The sequence below is a fragment of the Heteronotia binoei genome, chromosome 2, assembly GCF_032191835.1.
Source record: "Heteronotia binoei isolate CCM8104 ecotype False Entrance Well chromosome 2, APGP_CSIRO_Hbin_v1, whole genome shotgun sequence".
In the NCBI taxonomy this organism is placed as follows: domain Eukaryota; kingdom Metazoa; phylum Chordata; class Lepidosauria; order Squamata; family Gekkonidae; genus Heteronotia; species Heteronotia binoei.
Window position 1 is genome coordinate 9,601,495 of NC_083224.1, and position 24,347 is coordinate 9,625,841.

Below are 24,347 nucleotides of genomic sequence, written 5' to 3' on the forward strand. Positions count from 1 at the left end.
ATGTTGCATTCTGGGCCACTGCCTACCAGCGACATAGGGCTCTTCTCAGCTCTGCCGGATTCCTCGTCTGTTGAAGTGTGCTTAAGAGCACCGGATAGCTGACCTTCTACATCAAAACTGGTCGGTCTTAAATGCGCCACTTGACTCCCGCTTTGTTCACCCTGAAACTCTGATTGCCCTAAGGCGCCTCCCATCCAGCCGCTGTTTCTTCGCTGGTCAATTTCCTTTGGTCAATTTCCACCTGCCTCGGGCGTGTGAATTCCCGCGCGCGGCTGGCTGCCTGCCTGCCTTTTGGAGACGCCCAAAGCATGCCCGGGAAATCTTGGCTGGGCATTCCTCGGGCACCGATTCCCTCCCGCCCCGGGGCCCAGTGACTGCAGCTCTCCAGGTTCCACCCCCCTTGCTGGGGAATGACGGTGTCAGTTTCCAGCTTGGCCTGTCCACTCCCTTCCCGCCCCCACTCCCCTCTAGGACGCATAAGGAAGAGCTCTGCCCGGCGGGCTAGCCCAGTCTCTCTCCTCGCTCGCTTCCTTCCTCTTGCAACCGTGCATGGCGCCGGGCGGGAGGGGGGCCTCCCGAGACTCCCCCGCCATGCTGCAGGAAGAAGAAGGCCAGGGCGATGCGGCGCCGACGGGGTTAATCCGGGACGCGGCAGCCGAGCCCGGGCAAGAGCCGCAGCCCGTCAAGGTAGAGAGGGGGGGGGGCGAACGGGGAGGCAGGCGTGGGCTGCGTGCAATGCAGACGTGCATTGCGTGTGCAATGCAATTTAGGCGCGCTGTTGCGTGTGCAAGGCAATGCAATGCAAGGCAAGCCTGCGTGCGTCCCTAGCTTTGCAGCTAGCGCGGGGAGGTTTGCAGGAGCCGGCGTTACTCGGGCAGGGAGGGCTGCGCATGCCTAGTCTGTCTTCAGCAAGGGTGGCCACCGCGTTGCAAGGGCTTTTTCCTCAAGCTCTGCTAGGCCTCGCAGCAGCTCTGGTCGCTGGGGCTTTTGCATTTCCGTCGGTTGCTTCTCGCTGCGACCTCTTGCAGGGTCTCTCACCCAGCGGCCTGCGTCTCTCGCAGGCTGTGATCTAGGGTTGCCAAGTCCAATTCAAGAAATATCTGGGGACTTTGGGGGTGGAGCCAGGAGACATTAGGGGTGGAGCCAACATCAAGGCTGTGGCAAGCACAATTGAACTCCAAAGGGAGTTCTGCCCATGACATTTAAATTCCTTCCTGCCATAGGAAATAATGAAGGATAGGGGCACCTTCTTTTGGGGCTCATAGAATTGGACCCTCTGGTCCAATCTTTTTGAAACTTGGGGGGTATTTTGGGGAGAGGCACTAGATGCTATACTGAAAATTTGGTGCCTCTACCCCAAAAACAGCCCCCCCCCAGAACCCCAGATACCCGCAGATCAAATCTCCATGATTTTCTATGGGAATAAATCTCCATAGGGAATAATAGAGTTCCCAGCAGACATTTCCCTCCCCTCCCTCCGCTTTGTGACGACCCTGAAGTGGGGGGGAGGGTCTCCAAACCAGGGGATCCCCTGCCCCCACCTGGGGATTAGCAACCCTACTGTGATCACGCACACGAAATGATGCGCTTCCGATCGGATTACCCTGCGCTTTCCGACTGGATTTTACTGTGCGGGCTTGCAAAAATCCAGTTGGAAAGTGAATTGAAAGTACGTGATTTAGTATGTGTAATCCTTGCAGCCGCGGTCTCCCAACCAGTTCCCCTGGACATACTCAAATGATTATGAAACTCGGAACAAACACCTCCCCAGGACTGAACAGGGATATCGGCTTTTTTGTCTCATTACGTATGCTAAACCCACTCTCAGTGAGCATAGCTATACATCCACAGTATTCCAATGTATTTCTCTTTTATGATAGTGTATCAGAATAATGTTTTATATTGACATACTCAAATAAGGGCTATTGGCTATTTATCTCATTACGTATACATTCTCGTTTTCTAATGGCGTTTCTCATTATGCATTCTCGTTTTCTAATGGCAGACTAGAATGATGCTTATAATGTATAGATTGATGTTGCTAAGTAGATTGGGTGGACTGCAACTAGGATATACATGTCTTTTTGTGATTTACCTAGATTTGCAGAAACACCATTTGGCAGGGAACTTTATTACCTTTTATGGCTACCCAGACCAAATGGCCAAGCCAAACTGTTTCACGTGACCATGTGATCGGTTAGTTTGCCCTCTTCATCAGCAAACTGCAGGTATTCCAGCCACAATCCCCGATTCCCCTCGCGTGCTTAGAGAGCACACGAAAGCTGATGTTCTAAATAAAACTTGGTTAGTCTTAAAGGTGATACTTGACTCCTGCTTCGTTCGTGCTCAAATAAGGGATATTGGCTCGTTACATATACTTAACCCATTTTCACTATAACAAAGTAGGAATCAAGTGGCTCCTATATGTTGCACCTTTAAGTTGCACCTATATGGCTAGGGCCCTGCATACTTTAGGGACCGCCTTTCCCTGCACATGCCTCAGCGAGCACTTCGGTCCAGGTCTCAAAACCTGTTGACAGTTCTCAGCATCAGTGAAGCGAAGCTCAAGACGACGAGCGCCAGGGCCTTTTCCCTTGCTGCCCCTAGCTGGTGGAATGAGTTGCCGGAGGAGGTTAGAGCCCTGCGAGAGCTCTTACGGTTCCGCAGGGCCTGCAAAACGGCACTCTTTCACCAGGCATTTACGTGAATGGTCCCATCTGCAGTTCTTACAGGACTGGCCCATAAGAACACCACCAGTGGCCTTCTTCACTCCGCTATGGCGATAGGGTTGCCAAGTCCAATTCAAGAAATATCTGGGGACTTTGGGGGTGGAGCCAGGAGACATTAGGGGTGGAGCCAAGATCAAGGCTGTGACAAGCATAACTGAACTCCAAAGGGAGTTCTGGCCATCACATTGAAAGGGACGGCACACCTTTTCAATGCCTCCCTTCCATAGGAAATAATGAAGGATAGGGGCACCTTCTTTTAGGGCTCATAGAATTGGACCCCCTGGTCCAATCTTTTTGACACTTGGGGGGTATTTTGGGGAGAGGCACTAGATGCTATACTGAAAATTTGGTGCCTCTACCCCAAAAAACAGCCCCCACTCAGAGCCCCGGATACTCGCAGATCAATTCTCCATGATTTTCTATGGGAATAAATCTCCCTAGGGAATAACAGAGTTCCCAGCAGACATTTCCCTCCCCTTCTTCTGCTTTCTGACGACCCGGAAGCGGGGGGGGGGGGGAGGGCCTCCAAACCGGGGGATCCCCTGCCGCCACCTGGGGATTGGCAACCCTGTATGGCGATCCTGAGACCTCTGAGTAGAGCTAACCACCGGAATTTAAATCGCTGCCTGAAATTATGGTAGTAGCACATGCAATTGTTTTGAATTGTTTTTATTGTTGTTTGTTGCATCGGTCCCACGATTGTGTTTGTGTCGACCCTTGGTTTGTGAGCTGCCCCGGGCCTGCCTTTGTTGGGGAGGGCGAGATAGAAATTAAAGAAATAAAAATAAAAATTTTTTTTTAAGACCCAACAGTTTTATTCAGAACGTCAGCTTTCGCGTGCTCCAAGCACACTTTGTCAGACGAGGAATGAGGTACATTGAGCAGAGCTGTGTACCGCTGGGAGGCAGTGGCTCAGAATGCAACATGGGACAAGTCCAGCGACTACGGCTTGAGACCCACACAGCTGCCCGCTTGGATCCATTTTCACGATGTTATATTTTTCGAATGGCGCACGGCAGTGTTTTTATAACGCATGGGATGATGTTTAAAATGTAGGTTGCATCGCTAGAGAACACACGTCCTTTTGTTTCACCTAGGCTTGCAGAAATAGAGCAATTAACAGGCCGCCTCCGTTACCTTTTATTGCTTTCCCGCAAACGCTATCCGAACCACACCTTTCCGTTGGTTTGTTTCGCTACTTTGCCACTGGATCCTAACTTTACATTGTTAACCGCTCCCCACCAGCTATATGTAGTTCTGCTCACGCCTTTGTCTGAAGAAGGCTGCAGGCGCACGAAAGCTTACATTCAGAATAAAACTTGGCTGGGCTTAAAAGGCGCCGCTGTGGACTCCTCCTTTGTTCAACGGGCTGAAGTTGCCTCGTGGCTCTGAGATTCAGATAAGGTTTCTAAGTCCCACGCAGCCTCCGGCGGGGTGCTTTCTTTGCGCGCACGGTGCGATAATGTTTCCCGGAAGTGACATCCGCTGCGCTGGCAACCACGCAGCGGCCACTCCAGGCATTTCCGGGAAATCTTGATGGTTTTCCCAGACGCTCTAGCTATTTGGGAGGGGAAAACTCTTAGGATACCTATTGTACCATAGAGTTTCCCCCTCCCAAGTAGCTAGAGCGTCCGGGAAAACCATAGAGCTTTCCTGGAAGTGCTTGGAGTAACCACTGTGTGCTGTCGCCCTAGGCAGCTGTCTAGTTTGCGAAGTGGCAGGGACAGCCCTGAATATGGAGGTTGCCAATCCCCAGGTGGGGGGCAGGGGAACCCCTGATTTGGTGGCCCTCCCCCCACTTCAGGGTCATCAGAAAGCAGGGGAGGGGGAGAGAAATGTCGGCTGGGCATTCCATTATTCCCTATGGAGACTTATTCCTCGGGTATCTGGGGCTCTGGGGGGGTGTTTTTTGTGGTAGAGGCACCAAATTTTCAGCATAGCATCCAGTGCTTCTCCACAAAACACTCCTCAAGTTTCAAAAAGATTGGACCGGGGGGTCCAATTCTATGAGCTCCCAAAGAAGGTGTCCCTATCCTTCATTATTTCCTACGGAAGGAAGGCATTTAAAAGGTGTGCGGTCCCTTTAAATACGGTGGCCAAAACTCCGTTTGGAGTTCAATTCTGCTTGTCACACCCTTGCTCCTGGCCCCACCCCCAAAGTCCCCAGATATTTCTTGAACTGGACTTGGCAACCCTACACGTTGGGCCGGTGGGGGGGAGCTTCCCTTGATATCACCATTGCAATGACATCACCCTGGTCTCTGATCCAAAAGGCCTTGGCCTCTGTGCCCTGTTGCCAGTTTGGTGTAGCTTTAAGAGTGGCGAACTCTCATACGGAGAACTGGGTTTGAGCCTCCACTTCTCCTCCATATGAAGCCAGCAGGGTGACCTTGGGTCTGAGAACTGTTCTCCCAACATCCCGCAGGGCTCTTCTTGCATTCTTAAAACACGATTTTTTTTTTTAAAGGATTCAAAGCAGCCACACCCACTGTTGCGGAATCTGGATTTGAGATCGTGCTCTGGAATCTTGCCATCAATCTTTGTTCCCTGGGATAAACCCAACGTTTGTATAATGCATGGGATGGAGAAAGTAGAGAAAAAAGTCCTTTTCTCCCTTTCTCACAATACAAGAACTCTTGGGCATTCGATGAAATTGCTGAGCAGACAGGTTAAAATGGATAAAACGAAGTACTTCTTCACCCAAAGGGTGATTAACATGTGGAATTCACTGCCACAGGAGGTGGTGGCAGCCACAAGCATAGCCACCTTCAAGAGGGGTTTAGATAAAAATATGGAGCAGAGGTCCATCAGTGGCTATTAGCCACAGCGTGTGTGTATATATAAAATTTTTTGCCACTGTGTGACACAGAGTGTTGGACTGGAAGGGCCACTGGCCTGATCCAACATGGCTTCTCTTATGTTGAACATATGAAGCTGCCTTATACTGAATCAGACCCCTGGTCCATCAAAGTCAGTATTGTCTTCTCAGACTGGCAGCGGCTCTCCAGGGTCTCAAGCTGAGGTTTTTCACACCTATTTGCCTGGACCCTTTTTTTGGAGATGCCGGGAATTGAACCTGGGGCCTTCTGCTTCCCAAGCAGATGCTCTACCACTGAGCCACCGTTCCTCCCCTTCTTATGTTAGGCAGGGGTCTGTGCCCCAGGGCGCTTTCAAGCTCCATTTGACTCTAGAGGAGGGAGGGAGTGCAGGAGAGTAGGTGCAGCAGCCGTTGCTTTGGTTTTGCAGAGCTGTGGGGCGTAGGGTTGCCAAGTCCGATTCAAGAAATATCCGGGGACTTTGGGGGCGGAGCCAGGAGCAAGGGTGTGACAAGCATAATTGAACTCCAAAGGGTGTGACTAGTATTTGGATAGGTGTGAGCCAGTTTGGTGTAGTGGTTAAGTGTGCAGACTCTTATCTGGGAGAACCGGGTTTGATTCCCCACTCCTCACATGCACCTGCTGATGTGACCTTGAGTCAGTCACAAGTTTTCTCAGAGCTGTTCCCTCAAGAGCAGTTTCTGTCAGAGCTCTCTCAGCTCCCACCTACCTCACAGGATGTCTGTTGTGGGGGGCGGGGGAAGGGAAAGGAAAGGTGATTGTAAGCCTTTGGATAGTGAAGGGTGGGGTATATATCCAATCTCTTCTTCTTCTATTTGGTAAGCAGAAGGTCCCAGGTTCAATCCCCGGCATCTCCAACTAAAAGGGTCCAGGCAAACAGGTGAGAAAAACCTCAGCTTGAGACCCTGGAGAGCCGCTGCCAGTCTGAGTAGACCAGGGGTCCTCAAACTTTTTAAATAGGGGGCCAATTCACTGTCCCTCAGACTGTTGGAGGGCCGAACTGCCGTTACTGTACAAGGCCGTGGGCTGTCAGTTCTCCGTCTTCTGCATCTCTCTCCCTTCCCCACACCACACACCCCGGCCTGGGAACTCACCTCACCTCGGTATCACCTCACACTCTGTCTCCGCCGCCTCAGCCCAGTGCCGGAAGTGTGCGTTGCTAATGCGAGTTTAGGTCGAACGTCACTTCTGGTCTGATTTTGCCATAACTCGGCGGGTCGTGTAAACGTCCTCAGTGGGCCGCATCTGGCCCGCGGGCCGTAGTTTGAGGACCCCTGGAGTAGACAATACTGACTTTGATGGACCGAGGGTCTGATTCAGTAGAAGGCAGCTTCATATGTTCATATGTGACAAGCATAATTGAACGCCATCACATTTAAAGGGTTCACACACCTTTTAAATGCCTTCTCTCCAGTGGAAACAATGAAGGAGAGGGGCACCTTCTTTTGGAGCTCATAGAATTGGACCCCCTGATCCAATCCCTTTAAAATTTGGAGGGTAGTTTGGGGAGAGGCGCTGGATGCTATGCTGAAAATGTGGTGCCTTTACCTCAAAAATAGCCGCCCCAGATCCCCGCAGATCAATTTTTCATTATACCCCATGGGAATCGGTCTGCATAGGGAATAATGGGGTGCCCAGCAGACATTTCCTTCCCTCCCCCCCCCTGCTTTCTGGTGACCCTGAAGCGGGGGGAGGGCCTCCAAACTGAGGGATCCCCTGCCCCCACCTGGGGATTAAACACGTCAGGAAACCACAGTGTAAGGATGATTAGAAACAAAAGAACGCACACCTTTTAAAAGCCTTCCCTCCATTGGAAATAATGGATAAGGGTACCTTCTTTAGGGGCTCATAGTATTGGACCAGGGGGTCCAATCCTTTTGAAATTTGGAGGGAAGTTTGGGGAGAGGCATTGAATGCTGTGCTGAAAATTTGGTGCCTCTACCTCAAAAATAGCCTCCCCTGAGCCCCAGATACCCGCGGATCAATTTTTCATTATACCCCATGGGAATTGGTCTCCGTAGGGAATAGTGGGGTGCCCAGCAGACATTTTCTTCCCTTCCCCCACCTCCTTCCCCGCTTTCTGGTGACCCTGGGGATTTAGCAACCAAACGGAGTAACATGAAAAGGTAGAGCAGGAGGAAAGAGCCACATAGGCATTAGGGTTGCCAATCCCCAGGTGGGGGCAGGGGATCCCCCGGTTTGGAGGCCCTCCCCCATTTCAGGGTTGTCAGAAAGCAGGGGGAGGGGAGGGAAATGTCTGCCGGGAACTTATTATTCCCTAGAGAGATTTATTCCCATAGAAAGTAATGGAGAATTGATCCGTGGGTATCTGGGGCTCTGGGGGGGGCTGTTTTTTGAGGTAGAGGCACCAAATTTTCAGTATAGCATCTAGTGCTGCTCCCCAAAATACCCCCCAAGTGTCAAAAAGATTGGACCAGGGGGTCCAATTCTATGAGCCCCCGAAGAAGGCGCCCCTATCCTTCATTATTTCCTATGGAAGGAAGGCATTGAAAAGGTGTGCCGTCCCTTAAATGAGATGGCCGGCACTTCTTTTGGAGTTCAATGATGCTTGTCACAGCCTTGGTCCTGGCTCCACCCCTAATGTCTCCTGGCTCCACCCCAAAGCCCCCAGATATTTCTTAAATTGGACTTGGCAACCCTCATAGGCATTCACGTTAAATCAACCTCAAATCCTTCGAAATGCAGTTATTTATATAACAAACTATTCCTGGAAAATAAAGCGTAACACAAAGTGCAAAGGAAAAAACTACTCCCGAAACAACCAGTCCTGTATTGATGTCCGACAGTTTATTCCTTGAAATTGGAGTCGGGAAGTAGCGGCATCCCCGTTGCGTTCTACTGCCTTGCTGCATTCCACCCAGATATTGGCTAACAGAGCGGAATTGGACCATTGGACTCTGTCTCCACGGCATTGCGCACGACTTCCTGACTCCAATTTCAAGGAGCAAACTGTCGGACGTCAATATAGGACTGGTTGTTTCAGGAGTAGTTCTTCCTTTGCACTTTGTGTTACGCTGTGTTTTCTATGAATAATGTAAGTGATTGAATTTCGAAGGGTTTGAGGTTGATTTAACGCGAATGTCTGGGTGGCTCTTTCCTCCTGCCCCCACCTGGGGATTGACACCCCTAGGAGGTGGGAGGAGAGTCCCACCGGCCTTTTCCTTGCCCTGGGTGGTTTTGTACCAGGCTGCCGTGGGGCCTTTCTCCCATGCCATGGGTGGCCTCTGCCCTCCTTGGACGGGAGCCCTGGGGAAGCACGGGGAGGCCAGCAAACCGGGGTCATGGATGTGTTGATTCAGGCTGCACCGAAGTTCACCCACTTGGCAAGCTCAGCTCTGCTGCGATTGAGGACACGAGAGAGGTTGACTTAAAATTTTATGTTTGATTTACTTGTTGTAAGCCGCCCTGAGCCACCTTGGTGGGAAGGGCGGGATAGAAATCATAAATAACTAAATAAACAAACAAACAAACAAACAAACTCAAGGGCATCCGACGAAGCTGGTGGGCAGCGGGTTCGGGACGGAGAAAAGGAAATACTGTTGGTGTAGTGGTGAAGTGCGCGGACTCTTATCTGGGAGAACCGGGTGTGAGTCCCCACTTCTCCACTTGCACCTGCTGAGATGGCCTTGGGTCAGCCACAGCTCTGGCAGAGGTTGTCCTTGAAAGGGCAGCTTTTGTCAGAGCTCTCTCAGCCCTCCCACCTCACAGGGTGTCTGTTCTGGGGAAGGAAGAGAAAGGAGATTGTGAGCCCCTTTGAGACTCTTTGGAGTGGAGGGCGGGATATAAATCCAATATCTTCATCTACCTCACAGGGTGTCTGTAGTGTGGGAGGAAGGGAAAGGAGATTGTGAGCCCCTCTGAGACTCTTCGGAGTGGAGGGCGGGATATAAATCCAATATCTTCATCTACCTCACATGTGTCTGTTGTGGGGGAGGAAGGGAAAGGAGATTGTGAGCCCCTCTGAGACTCTTTGGAGTGGAGGGCGGTATATATATCCAATATCTTCATCTACCTCACAGGGTGTCTGTTGTGGGGGAGGAAGGCAAAGGAGATTGTGAGCCGCTCTGAGACTCTTCGGAGTGGAGGGCGGGATATAAATCCAATATCTTCATCTACCTCGCAGGGTGTCTGTTGTGGGGGGGAAGGTAAAGGTGATTCTGAGCCCCTGTGAGACTCTTTGGAGTGGAGGGCGGGATATAAATCCAATATCTTCATCTACCTCACAGGGTGTCTGTTGTGGGGGAGGAAGGGAAAGGAGATTGTGAGCCGCTCTGAGACTCTTCGGAGTGGAGGGCGGGATATAAATCCAATGTTTTCATCTACCTCACAGGGTGTCTGTTGTGGGGAGGAAGGGAAAGGAGATTGTGAGCCGCTCTGAGACTCTTTGGAGTGGAGGGCGGGATATAAATCCAATATCTTCATCTACCTCACAGGGTGTCTGTGTGGGGGAGGAAGGGAAAGGAGATTGTGAGCCGCTCTGAGACTCTGATTCAGAGAGAAGGGCAGGGTCTAAATCTGCAGTCTTTTTCTTCTTCTTTACACAAATTGAAATGTGGAATTTGCTGCCGGAGGATGTAGTGATGGCCACCGGGGTCGGTGGCTCTCAAAGAGGATTAGACAGATTCACCCAGGTGTAAAATGTAGATTCAGGTTTTTATTAGAACATGCACAGAGTGCCAGATACATTTGCACTAACTCTCATTCTAGAATCATAGATCCGAGAGGGCAGCCGTGTTGGTCCGAAGCAGTTGAACAAAGCAGGAGTCAAATCTGCACCTTTAAGACCAACCAAGTTTTATTGAGAACGTCAGCTTTTGTGTGCTCCCTAAGCACACTTCATTAGACGCGGGGATCTGGTATTGTGGGCTGAAATACATGCAGTTTGTTGTTTAAGAGTGCAAACTGGCTGTGGTTGTCAGACCCAGAGACAAGGACAAGACAAGTAGAGTTCAAGATCTTTAATCCAGCATCAGGGGCATACACATGCGTTGTCGGAACTGGCCTTCCCGCCGGTTCCTAGTGCTTATAAACCTTTGCCCTGACCGTTGTAATTCAAGCCAAAGCGCGCCAAGCTGAAGCGGGGGTTTGCACGAGTTTTCTATTAAGCTCTCATCACCCCAGGTGGTGTTATCAGTTCTTGGGCTGCATCTTCTCCAGTTCCTGACCTTGGTTGCGTAGTAAGTAGCCAATTCCCAGACAAGCCACCCTCTCTCCAGATAAGCTGCCAGCAACGGGATGCTTCAAAGGCAGCATAGAAAGCACAAGCATAGCACTGTATGAATTAGATACATATGGCAAGAGGAACAAAATGGAGTGACTCTTGACAGTGGTCACATGATAAAACAGTGCGGCTTGGCCATTTGGTCTGGATAGCCATAAAAGGTGGCAGCCTACAACTAGGAAATGCACATCCTTCTGGTGTTTTTGCAAATCACAGAAGGACGTGCATTTCCTAGTTGTAGGCTGCCTAATTTACTTATCAGCATCAATCTATGCATTATAAACGCCATTCTGGTCTAGCCATTAGAAAACAACAATACATCAAATGAAAATGGGTTAGGTATATGTAACAAGATGAATAGCCAATCTCCCTTATTTATGTCAACGTAAAACATTATTCCGATACACTATTATAAGAGAAATACTTTGGAATACTGTGGATGTATGGCTATACTCACTGAGAGTGGGTTTAGCGTCTGTAATGAGATAAAAAAGCCAATATCCCTGTTCAGTCCTGGGGAGGTGTTTGTTCCAAGTTTCATAATAATTTGTAATTCTGCAATTTCTGTCTCCGTTCTGTTCTTGAAGTTCCTTTGCAGTAAAACAGCTACCTTGAGGTCACCCATTGAATGCTTTGGAGGGTTAAAGTCTTCTCCCACAGATTTCTCAGTTCTGTAATTCCTGATGTCAGATTTGTGTCCATTTATCCTTTGGCAGAGGGTTTGCTCTGCTTGCCCTATGTAGAGAACTGAAGGCATTGTTGGCATTTCATGGCATATATAATGTTGGAAGATGAGCAAGTGAATGAGCCTGAGGTGGCATTGTTCATGCTGTTAGGTCCAGTGATTGTGTCGTCTGGGTGTACGTGGCAGCAAAGTTGGCACTTGGGTTTATTGCAAGCTCTGGTACCTGTGCCTATGCTCAGATGAACAAAGCAGGAGTCAAGTCAAACCTTTAAGACCAACTAATTTTTATTTAGAGCGTCAGCTTTCGTGTGTTCTTAAGCACGCTTCATCAGACGAGGAATCCAGCACAGGGAGCAAAGCCATACATGGCTGAGCAGAGCCATACAGAGCTGGTAGGCAGTGGCCCAGAATGCAACATGGTACAGATTTAAGAACCAATGACAGTGAAGTAAAATTATCTGGTTTAGAATGTAAAATGGTACAATGACAGAATAGTAAAATTAACAAATTGAGCAAACCTTTGATCTGAGTAGCAGGAGCATCAAATCAAAGGTTTGCTCACTTTGTTAATTTTACTATCCTGTCATTGTGCCATTTTACATTCTAAGCCACAGCCTACCAGATAATTTTACTTCACTGTCATTGGTTCTTAAATCTGTACCATGTTAATTTTAAATGGTACAGATTTAAGAACCAATGACTGAAGTAAAATTATCTGGTAGGCAGTGGTTTAGAATGTAAAATGGTACAATGACAGAATAGTAAAATTAACAAATTGAGCAAAACCTTTGATCTGAGTAGCATGAGCATCAAATCAAAGGTTTGCTCAATTTGTTAATTTTAAGTGGCCCAGAATGCAACATGGTACAGATTTAAGAACCAATGGCAGTGAAGTAAAATTATCTGGTAGGCAATGGTTTAGAATGTAAAATGGCGCAATGACAGAATAGTAAAATTAACAAATTGAGCAAACCTTTGATCTGAGTAGCATGAACATCGGATCGAAGGTTTGCTCAATTTGTTAATTTTACTATTCTGTCATTGTACCTTTTTGCATTCTAAACCACTGGCCTACCAGATAATTTTACTTCACTGCCATTGGTTCTTAAATCTGTACCATGTTGCATTCTGGGCCACTGTCTACCAGCTATGTAGGACTCTGCTCAGCTCTGTATGGCTTTGCTCCCTGTGCCGGATTCCTCGTCCGATGAAGTGTGCTGAAGAGCACCCGAAAGCTGACGTTCTAAATTAAAATTGGTTGGTCTTAAAGGCGCACTTGACTCCTGCTTTGTTCAACTGCTTCAGACCAACACGGCCGCCCGCTTGGATCTGTCTATATGCTCAGATGAGATGCTGTATTGTCGTGGGTGAAGAGTTGTTTGAGATTGGGGGGCTGTCTGTGTGCAAGAAAAGGTTTACCCCCCCCCCCCCAGTACTTTTGAAAGAGAGATGTCGCTGTCCGACAGAGGTTGTAAGTTGTTGATGATAGAGCACTAGGTCTGATCACAGAACCTGCCTTAATGTACATGACACAGGCCTATTGGGGTCATAAGAACATAAGAGAAGCCATGTTAGATCAGGCCAATGGCCCATCTAGTCCAACATTCTGTGTCACACAGCGGCCAAATATATATATATTTACACACACACACACACACACACTGTGGCTAATAGCCGCTGATGGACCTCTGCTCCATATTTTTATCTAACCCCCTCTTGAAGGTGGCCATGCTTGTGGCCGCCACCACCTCCTGTGGCAGTGAATTCCACATGTTAATCACCCTTTGGGTGAAGAAGGACTTCCTTTTATCCGTTTTTAACCTGACTCCTCAGCAATTTCATCGAATGCCCACGAGTTCTTGTATTGTGAGAAAGGGAGAAAAGGACTTCTTTCTCTACTTTCTCCATCCCATGCATTATCTTGTAAACCTCTATCATGTCACCCCGCAGTCGACGTTTCTCCAAGCTAAAGAGCCCTAAGCGTTTCAACCTTGAGAACAAAGAGAGAAAGTACATTGCATATCACAAAGTCCTTTCTCCAGTAAGAATATGTTATCAGGGTATTTTCTGTAAACGTCTTCTAGGAGAAAGTAGATAATTCTCCTATCACCAGGGAAAGGAGCAGAATCACCCCACAGCAGTAGAGATTTTGCTTACTGACACATTCTCTGGAACCAAGCCAGGAATCTAAGACAAAGAACTTGCACAACATCCCTTGGCCATCTGCACATTCCTAGAGGAACACCTAACCCCAGAGTTCTGTCCAGATGCTGAATGCCAAGAAGGCAGGAGATCGGGATTACAGAACAAAGTAATCCCCACGGAATTACCTCATCCTGAAAGAGACGGGTTTCTTTGAGCCGATAGGGAAAGGCGAGAACTTTGTAACCAGCCCTCAGACCGGTCTTTGTTATCAAAATTGTCTAAATGTTATGGCTTTGTAAAGATGGCTCGGAGGAAAAAGGCAGGAAGGATATTGGTATAGAAAGAAGAGAGTGTCGCTTTTCCTCCTGCCGCTGGTGGTAATAAAGGAATCTCTGGATCAGCCCACTTGGATCTCTGGCTGGAGGGACCCAACTTTTGGCACTGATGAGAAGTCTTTCAGTGGCTACTAGCCCTGGATGGGCTATTGCCCTGATCCAGCATGGCTTCTCTTATATTGTTACGGTCTTAACTGCGTTCCTGCTAAAAAAAACCCAAAGCTCTGCTAATAGTAACCCTTTAACATTTCGGGCTAAGAGCCCCGTGGCGCGGAGTGGTAAAGCTGCAGTACTGCAGTCCTAAGCTCTGCTCACGTCCTGAGTTCGATCCCCGGCGGAAGCTGGGGTTTCAGGTCGCCGGCTCGAGGTCGACTCAGCCTTCCATACTTCCGAGGTCGGTCAAAGGAGTCCCCAGTGTAGAGGACTGGGGAAGGCAATGGCAAACCACCCCGTTAAAAAAGTCTGCCGTGAAAATTCCAGAGTCAGAAACGACTGGTGCTTGCGCAGGGGACTACCTTTACCTTTTAACATTTCGGGCAGCGACTCTGTTTGACAGGATGCCTTTTAATCTCCACGGCCAATCGGGAGCCCCCTTTACCTAGCCCCACCCACTTTCTAAAAGCACTTGGAGGGCAGCAGGAAAGGTGTCGGCGGGCACCCTGTTTTGGACCCCTGCTTCTCGGGGCAGGGAGGTTCTGGCAGCTCTTCTCCTCGATCTCTTGCTTTCCAGGTCAGGTCTCCTTTGCCGCTGCACCGGAAAGTCTGCTACGCCATTGGCGGCGCGCCCTACCAGCTGACAGGCAATGCCCTCGGCTTTTTCCTCCAGATATTCCTGCTCGACGTCGTGCAGGTGAGCCAAGGTGGGAAAGGGGTCAGATTTCCAGCTGATCGCTTTGTGCACGTTCTGAGGTAAACGGGAGGGGTGCCGGAGGGTCCCAGACAGGGCTTTTCTTTTGGTAGCAGGAACTCGTTTACATATTAGGCCACACCCCCTGATCTAGCCAATCCTCCAAGAGCTTACATGACCTACTTGCAGGGGTGGCCAACAGTAGCTCTCCAGAGGTTTTTTTTGCCTACAACTCCCATCAGCCCCAGCCAGCATGGCCAATGGCTGGGGCTGATGGGAGTTGTAGGCCAAAAAAAAAATCTGGAGAGCTACCGTTGGCCACCCCTGGCCTTCTGTAAGCTCCAGAAGGACTGGCGACAGAGGGGTGTGGCCTAATATGCAAAGGAGTTCCTGCTACAATAAAAGCCGTGGCCCTCAGCCTCATTAGAACGCTCTTTCCCTGCTCTTTCCAGAGAGACTCAATTTGGTGTAGTGGTTAAGAGTCTAATCTAGGAGAACCGGATTTGATACCCAGCTTCTGGGTCAGTCACAGTTCTCTCAGCGCTGTTTTCTCAAGAGCAGTTCTCTCAGAGCTCTCTCTGCCCCACCTATCTCACAGGGTGTCTGTTGTGGGGACAGGAAGGGAAACAAGGTTATAAGCCGCTCTGAGACTCTGAGTGAAGAGTGGGGTATAAATCCAATCTCTTATTATTATTATTATTGTTCCGGTTCTGGGTTTGATTCCCCACTCCTCCACTTGCAGCTGCTGGAATGGCCTTGGGTCAGCCAGAGCTCTCTTATCTGGGAGAACGGGGTTTGATTCCCCCCTCCTCCGCTTGCAGCTGCTGGAATGGCCTTGGGTCAGCCAGAGCTCTCTTATCTGGGAGAACGGGGTTTGATTCCCCCCTCCTCCGCGTGCAGCTGCTGGAATGGCCTTGGGTCAGCCAGAGCTCTCTTATCTGGGAGAACCGGGTTTGATTCCCCACTCCTCCACTTGCAGCTGCTGGAATGGCCTTGGGTCAGCCACAGCTCTCTTATCTGGGAGAACCGGGCTTGATTCCCACTCCTCCACTTGCAGCTGCTGGAATGGCCTTGGGTCAGCCAGAGCTCTCTTATCTGAGAGAACGGGGTTTGATTCCCCCCTCCTCCGCTTGCAGCTGCTGGAATGGCCTTGGGTCAGCCAGAGCTTTCTTATCTGGGAGAACCGGGTTTGATTCCCCACTCCTCCGCTTGCAGCTGCTGGAATGGCCTTGGGTCAGCCGTAGCTCTCTTATCTGGGAGAACTGGGTTTGATTCCCCACTCCTCCGCTTGCAGCTGCTGGAATGGCCTTGGGTCAGCCAGAGCTCTCTTATCTGGGAGAACCGGGTTTGATTCCCCACTCCTTCGCTTGCAGCTGCTGGAATGGCCTTGGGTCAGCCAGAGCTCTCTTATCTGAGAGAACGGGGTTTGATTCCCCACTCCTCCACTTGCAGCTGCTGGAATGGCCTTGGGTCAGCCAGAGCTCTCTTATCTGGGAGAACCGGGTTTGATTCCCCACTCCTCCACTTGCAGCTGCTGGAATGGCCTTGGGTCAGCCAGAGCTCTCTTATCTGAGAGAACGGGGTTTGATTCCCCACTCCTCCGCTTGCAGCTGCTGGAATGGCCTTGGGTCAGGCAGAGCTCTCTTATCTGAGAGAACGGGGTTTGATTCCCCCCTCCTCCGCTTGCAGCTGCTGGAATGGCCTTGGGTCAGCCAGAGCTCTCTTATCTGGGAGAACCGGGTTTGATTCCCCACTCCTCCCCTTGCACCTGCTGATGTGACCTTGGGTCAGCCACAAGTTCTTACAAGAGCTGTTCTGCTCAGCAGTTTCTGTCAGAACTCTCTCAGCCCCGCCTACCTCACAGGCCGTCTGTTGCGGGGAGAGGAAGGGAAAGGAGATTGTGAGCCACTCTGGAGTGAAGGGCGGGGTATGCATCCAAACTTTGTACTCTTTTCCGGACGTTTGTCTCGCTGCAGCTGGAGCCCTTCCACGCCTCTCTGATCCTCTTCCTGGGGCGCGCCTGGGACGCCGTGACGGATCCGGCCGTGGGATTCCTGGTCAGCCGAAGCCCCCGCAGGAGATGTGGTAAACTGATCCCCTGGTGAGTCACGAAGGGAGGGGCTCTCTGTGGTCGGATTCAGAGGCCTGGGGGTGGCCGTCTCTAGGCAGCTGTGTCTCAAATGGCTTCGTAGGGCATGTCAAGATCAAGTTCTCAAAATCTTTTGGCTGTCCCTGGGCTAAAAGAGGCTAGGCTTAATTCCACCAGACCAAGAGCCTTCTCAGTTGCAGCCTCCAATTCTCTGGGACACCCTCCCAGAAGCTATCAGGGCCCTGCGGGACTTATCGCAGTTCCGCAGGGCCTGCAAGACTGAACTGTTTCGGGTGGCATGCCATATAGCAGGGGTGGCCAATGATAGCTCTCCAGATGTCTTTTTTGCCTACAACTCCCATCAGCCCCAGCCAGCATGGCCAATGGCCGGGGCTGATGGGAGTTGTAGGCAAAAAAAACATCTGGAGAGCTACTGTTGGCCACCGCTGCCATATAACATCTAAGAAGAAGAAGATGATGATATTGGATTTATATCCTGCCCTCCACTCCAAATCTCAGAGTCTCAGAGCGGCTCACAATCTCCTTTCCCTTCCTCCCCCACAACAGACACCCTGTAAGGTAGATGAAGATATTGGATTTATATCCCGCCCTCCACTCCAAAGAGTCTCAGAGCGGCTCACAATCTCCTTTACCTTCCTCCCCCACAACAGACACCCTGTGAGGTGGGTGGGGCTGGAGAGGGCTCTCACAGCCGCTGCCCTTTCAAGGACAATCTCTGCAAGAGCTATGGCTGACCCAAGGCCATTCCAGCAGCTGCAAGTGGAGGAGTGGGGATTCAAACCCAGTTCTCCCAGATAACAGAGCTCTGGCTGACCCAAGGCCATTCCAGCAGCTGCAAGTGGAGGAGTGGGGATTCAAACCCAGTTCTCCCAGATAACAGAGCTCTGGCTGACCCAAGGCCATTCCAGCAGCTGCAAGTGGAGGAGTGGGGATTCAAACCCGGTTCTCCCAGATAACAGAGCTCTGGCTGACCCAAGGCCATTCCAGCAGCTGCAAGTGGAGGAGCGGGGAATCAACCCCGGTTCTCCCAGATAACAGAGCTCTGGCTGACCCAAGGCCATTCCAGCAGCTGCAAGTGGAGGAGCGGGGAATCAAACCCGGTTCTCCCAGGTAAGAGTCCCCACACTTAACCACTACACCAAACACCAATAGACACCCTGTGAGGTAGGTGGGGCTGAGAGAGCTTTCACAGAAGCTGCTTTTTCAAGGACAACTCCTGAGAGAGCTATGGCTGACCCAAGGCCATTCCAGCAGCTGCAAGTGGAGAAGGGGGGAATCCAACCGTTGGCCACCCCATGTTATATAAATCGGGGATGGCCAAGGGTAGCTCTCCAGATGTTTTTTTTGCCTACAACTCCCATCATCCCCAGCCATCGGTCATGCTGGCTGAGGCTGATGGGAGTTGTAGGCAAAAAAAAAAAAAAACCTGGAGAGCTACCCTTGGCCACCCCTGAAATATAACATAAGTAAATAAATAAAATAAAATAAGAGGGCCCATTTCCCAGAGACCTGAGTACAGAAGGCATTCCTCTAGAATAGAATCCTAGAGTTGGAAGGGACCTCCAGAGTCATCTAGTCCAACCTCCTTCACAATGCAGGAAATTCACAAGTACCTCCCTGCCCCCGCAACAGCCCGAGGGACCCCTGGCAAAATATGGCAAAAATACCCTCCAGGATCCCTGGCCAAACTGGCCTGGAGAAAAACGGTTGCCGGATCCCAAAGCGGCCATCAGCATTTCCCCGGACGCGTATGAAAGGGTCACGAGAACGAAGAACTGCTGCAGCCCTTCCTGCCCATCGTGTGAATGGATCTCTTGGTCGCTCTGCCCTGGGTGCTCTGACAGTAGGGTTGCCAAGCTCCAGGTGGGGCTGGAGATCTCCCTGAATGCTGTGACGCCTCTGGAAAACAGGACGCAGGCCTAGATGGGCCCTTTGGTCTGATCGGGCGGGGCACTCCTCACGTTCCGATCTTCTCCTTTGCAGGATCGTTGCTTCCACCCCTTTTGGGGTTTTCTTCTACTTCCTGCTCTGGTTCGTCCCTTCAGACTCGCTCTCGGTGTCGCTGAAGTTCTTGTGGTACTTGGCGATGTACTGCCTCTTCCAGACGTGCATGAGTGTAAGGATTTTGATGATGATGATGATGATATTGGATTTATATCCCGCCCTCCACTCTGAATCGCAGAGCAGTTTACAATCTCCTGTACCTTCCCCCCCCCCCGCCACGCAAACAACAGACACCCTGTGAGGTAGGTGAGGCTGAGAGAGCTCTCCCAGAAGCTGCCCTTTCAAGGACAACTCTGCCAGAGCTAGGGCTGACCCAAGGCCATTCCAGCAGCGGCAAGTGGAGGAGTGGGGAATCAAACCCAGTTCTCCCAGATCATAGTCCCCACACTTCACCACTAAACCAAACACCAATAGACACCCTGGGAGATGCGTGGGGCTGAGAGAGTTCTCTCAGAAGCTGCCCTTTCAAGGACAGCTCTGCCAGAGCTATGGCTGACTCAAGGCCATTCCAGCAGCTGCAGGTGGAGGAATGGGGAATCAAAACTGGTTCTCCTAGATAAGAGTCCGCGCACTTCACCACTACACCAAACTGATTTATATCCCACACTCCACTCTGAAGCTCAGCGTCTCAGAGCGGCTCACAATCGCCTTTACCTTCATTCCTCATAACAGACACTCTGTGAGGTGGGTGGGGCTGAGAGGGCTCTCTCAAAAGCTGCCCTCTCAAGGACAACTCTGCCAGAGCTATGGCTGACCCAAGGCCATTCCAGCAGGTGCAAGTGGAGGAGTGGGGAATCAAACCCAGTTCTCCCAGATAATAGTCCCCACACTTCACCACTAAACCAAACACCAATAGACACCCTGTGAGATGGGTGGGTCTGAGAGAGTTCTCTCAGAAGCTGCCCTTTCAAGGACAACTCTGCCAGACCTATGGCTGACTCAAGGCCATTCCAGCAGCTGCAAGTGGAGGAGTGGGGAATCAAACCCAGTTCTTCTAGATAAGAATCCCTGCACTTAACCACTACACCAGGGGTGGCCAACGGTAGCTCTCCAGATGTTTTTTGCCTACAACTCCCATCAGCCCCAGCCAGGATGGCCAATAGCTGGGGCTGATGGGAGTTGTAGGCAAAAACATCTGGAGAGCTACCGTTGGCCACCCCTGCACTACACCAAACACCAATAGACACCCTGTGAGGTGTGTGAGGCTGAGAGAGCTCTTCCAGAAGCTGCCCTTTCAAGGACAACCTCTGCCAGAGCTATGGCTGACCCAAGGCCATTCCAGCAGCTGCAAGTGGAGGAGGGGGAATCAAACCCGGTTCTCCCATATAAGAGTCCATGCACTTCATCACTACACCAAACTGATTTATATTCCGCCCTCCACTCTGAATCTCAGAGTGGCTCACAATCTCCTTTTTGCCTACAACTCCCATCAGTCCCAGCCAGCTGATCTCCATGGTTTGGAAATGAAAAGAGCAAGCAGGGAACTCCTTTGCATATTAGGCAACACCTCCCTGCTGTAGCCAATCCTCCTGGAGCTTACAGTAGGCCCTGTAAGAAGAGCCCTGTAAGCTCCTTTGCATATTAGGCCACACACCCCTGCTGTAGCCAATCCTTCTGGAGCTTACAGTAGGCCCCGCACTAAGAGCTCCATAAGCTCCTTTGCATATTTGGCCACACCTCCCTGATGTAGCCGATCCTCCTGGAGCTTACAATAGGCCCCGCACTAAGAGCCCCGTAAGCTCCTTTGCATATTTGGCCACACCTCCCTGATGTAGCCGATCTTCCTGGAGCTTACAGTAGGCCCTGTAAGAAGAGCCCTGTAAGCTCCTTTGCATATTAGGCCACACACCCCTGCTGTAGCCAATCCTTCTGGAGCTTACAGTCAGCCCTGCACTAAGAGCCCCGTAAGCTCCTCTGCATATTAGGCCACACCTCCCTGATGTAGCCAGTCCTCCTGAAGCTTACAGCAGGCCCTGTACAAAGAGCCTTGAGAACAAAACGTCCAGGAGTACCCTTAAAGACTAACACAATCTGTGGCGGGGCTGGAGCTTTTCGGAATCACTGCTCCCTTCTTCAGCTATCATTCCAGAAGATCTGCAGGCCCAGCCTGGAGACTAGACAAACCAAAAACCTCTGAAGGTCTATGTGATCCCGATTACTAGGCTGTAATGTCCAGATGGTGACTGTAGCCATGAAATCAAAAGACGTTTGCTCCTTGGGAGGACAGCTGTGGCGAACCTGGGCAGTGTAATAAAAAGTAGAGACATCACCCTGCCGACAAAAGTCCGTATAGTCAAGGCGATGGTATTCCCAGGAGTAATGTATGGCTGTGAGAGCTGGACCATAAGGAAGGCAGAAGGATAGATGCGTTTGAGCTGTGGTGCTGGAGAAGCAGCTTGAGAGTCCCTTGGACTGCAAGAAGATCCATTCAGTCAGTCCTCAGGGAAGTCAACCCAGACTGTTCCCTGGAAGGTCAGAGGCTGAAGCTGAAGCTCCAATACTTTGGCCACCCAATGAGAAGGGAGCACTCCCTGGAGAAGACCCTGATGCTGGGAAAGACATCACCCTGCCATCAAAAGTCCGTATAGTCAAAGTGATAGTATTCCCAGTAGCAATGTATGGCTGTGAGAGCTGGACCATAAGGAAGGCCGAGCGCAGAAGAACAGATGCTTTTGAGCTGTGGCGCTGGAGAAGAATCTTGAGAGTCCCTTGGACTGCCAGAGGATCCAATCAGTCAGTCCGAAGGGAAATCAACCCAGACTGTTCCCTGGAAGGTCGGAGGCTGATGCTGGGAAAGGCAGAAGGCCAAAGAAGAAGGGGACGGCAAAAGAGGAGATTGCTGGACAGCGTTGCTGATGTCACCAACACGAATTTGAGCAGACTTCGGAGGATGGTGGAAGACAGGAGGGCCTGGCGTGACTTGGTCCATGGGGTCGCAAAGAGTCAGACTCAACTGTGCGACTGAACAACAACGATGGACATTACAGCCTAGTAGTTTGGATCACATATCTTCAAAGGTTTTTGGTTTGCCTATTGTTCATGTGATTTCTCTCCTTGTTTTTGCTCCAGCCTGAAAACTGGCAACCGCAAAACCTACCTTAGAGGATCTTGGAAGGGTTACTCTGATAAGGACGATGAACTCTCGGAAGTGCTATTAACATGCTAAGCGTTGCTATACAGCAGGAGTGGCCAAACTGTGCCTCTTTCACACCTATTGTGTGGCTCTTAAAGCCCCCACCATCCTGAAAGCTGACTCGGAGAAGACATTTCTGTCTTTAAATCATTTCTCCAAACCAAACCAGCCCAGGGGCTTGGAGAATGCATTTAAAATTAAAGTTGCTTTCTTTCCACGTCTCCATCCCCATGGCTTTTCCTGCCTTCCTTCCCTGTCTCAAACATCTGATGTCCATGTGATGCGGCTCTCAAACATCTGAGGTGTATTCTGTGTGGCTCTTACGTTAAGCAAGTTTGGCCACCCCCTGCTATACACAAACAACTTTAGGCGTGGGGCTGCAAAGAAATTCTTGCAGAGACCTGACCTCCTGAAAGCACTTTTGGGCAATGCTATCCTGAATGGGCTTTCTCCCTAAATGGGCCTTCTCCCTTGTCCCTTTTTCTAGTGCTACCATGTACCGTACTCCTCCCTGACGATGTTCCTGGGCGGGGATCAGAGAGAGCGGGACTCGGCCACTGCTTACAGTAAGTCTCTTTGCTTGCATACAGTTTAATTTGTCCCCTGCGCAGACAAGATTGAGAAGCCATTTTTGTGTGCGAATAGGCATATCCGCCCCGTTGTCTTCGTAATGCTGGCTTGCACCAACACGCCGTGATGTAGTTGTCGGAGCACTGGACAATGCAGGTCTCTGGATATTCACTGGGTGACCTTGGGCCAGTGACTCTCCTTCAGCCTAGCCTGCCTGACAGGGCTGTTGTGAGGAAGAACTCAAGAAGGGAGAGCCATGCTCACTAGTTAAGTTTGGGAGGGGCCGTGGCTCTGCTTGGCATGCAGAAGGTCCTGGGTTCAGTCCCCACCATACAAGTTGATGGGCTGTGAACTGGCCGAGACTGACCAAGAGAGAGATCTTGGGGTCGTGGTGGATCACTCACTGAAAATGTCAAGACAGTGTGCGAGTGCAATAAAAAAAGGCCAACGCCATGCTGGGAATTATTAGGAAGGGAATTGAAAACAAATCAGCCAGTATCATAATGCCCCTGTATAAATCGATGGTGCCGTCTCATTTGGAGTACTGTGTGCAGTTCTGGTCACCGCTGGTGATCAGAACTGGGAGGCCACAGGGGGAGGGCTTCTAGTGTCCTGGCCCCACTGATGGACCTCCTGATGGCACCTGGAGTTTTTTTGGCCCCTGTATGACACAGAGTGCTGGACTGGATGGGCCATTGGCCTGATCCAACATGGTTTCTGTTATGTTCTTATGTCTGGGGCAGTGATGCTCTATATTCTTGGTGCTTGAAGAAGTGCTTGAAGAAGAAGAAGAAGATATTGGATTTATATCCCGCCCTCCACTCCAAAGAGTCTCAGAGCGGCTCACAATCTCCTTTCCCTTCCTCCCCCACAACAGACACCCTGTGAGGTGGGTGGGGCTGGAGAGGGCTCTCACAGCATCTGCCCTTTCAAGGACAACTCCTGCGAGAGCTCTGGCTGACCCAAGGCCATTCCAGCAGGTGCAAGTGGAGGAGTGGGGAATCAAACCCGGTTCTCCCAGATAAGAGTCGCACACTTAACCACTACACCAAACTGGCTCTCCATTGGCCTGATCCAACAGGGCTTCTCTTATATTCTTATGGCAGGGATGGGTGTGGAGGTGTTAAGTACCCTGGTGGGGTCGGGCATCCAAGGCCAGATCGTTGGCAGCCACCATGCAAGCATGCAGAAGAGCTGTGATGCGGAGAATGGCACCCTGGGCAACGGCACCTCCCTGCTCACCGACACGCTGGAGAACACAGTAAGAGTCTTCCAGTGCAGCCAGGCAGACAGGAGATGACGAGTGAGTCACAGTTGGGGTGACTCGGGGTGGGTGTGAAGGGGAGATCTCGGGGAGGGGGGGGGAAGGGAGGCGAAATCATTTGCGCAGTGGAATGAGCCAGAATAGTGTAGGTGTTCAAATGCCAGTCTAGGACAGGGGGGGGCCAAACTTATTTAACATAAAAGCCACCTAGAATAAATGTCAGATGTCTGAGAGCTGCAAGACATGAATGTCAGATGTTGGAAGGAAAGGGAAGGGAAGGAACGGAAGGGAGGAAGGGAGGGGAGGAAGGAAAGGAAGGGAAGGGAGGAAGGAAAGGGAAGGGAGGGAAGAAAGGGAAGGAAGGAAAGGGAGGGAGGGAAGGAAGGGAGGAAGGGAAGGGAGGAAGGGGAGGGAAGGAAGGAAAGGAAGGGAAGGAAGGGAGGAAG

The 24,347-nt window shown here is 50.7% G+C and overlaps 1 protein-coding gene across 1 annotated transcript in view; it reads left to right on the forward strand.

Annotated features, from left to right (window-relative positions):
• Nucleotides 1-549: 549 nt before the first annotated feature.
• The window catches only part of LOC132590709 (sodium-dependent lysophosphatidylcholine symporter 1-like), a 47,901-nt gene continuing 24,103 nt past the window's right edge, over nucleotides 550-24,347 (forward strand). Inside the window, exons 1-6 of the mRNA XM_060263650.1 lie at nucleotides 550-687; nucleotides 14,704-14,823; nucleotides 16,797-16,921; nucleotides 18,914-19,046; nucleotides 22,555-22,633; nucleotides 23,744-23,898. Of these exons, the coding sequence (XP_060119633.1) occupies nucleotides 550-687; nucleotides 14,704-14,823; nucleotides 16,797-16,921; nucleotides 18,914-19,046; nucleotides 22,555-22,633; nucleotides 23,744-23,898 (750 nt within the window). The remainder of the gene's footprint in view (nucleotides 688-14,703; nucleotides 14,824-16,796; nucleotides 16,922-18,913; nucleotides 19,047-22,554; nucleotides 22,634-23,743; nucleotides 23,899-24,347) is intronic.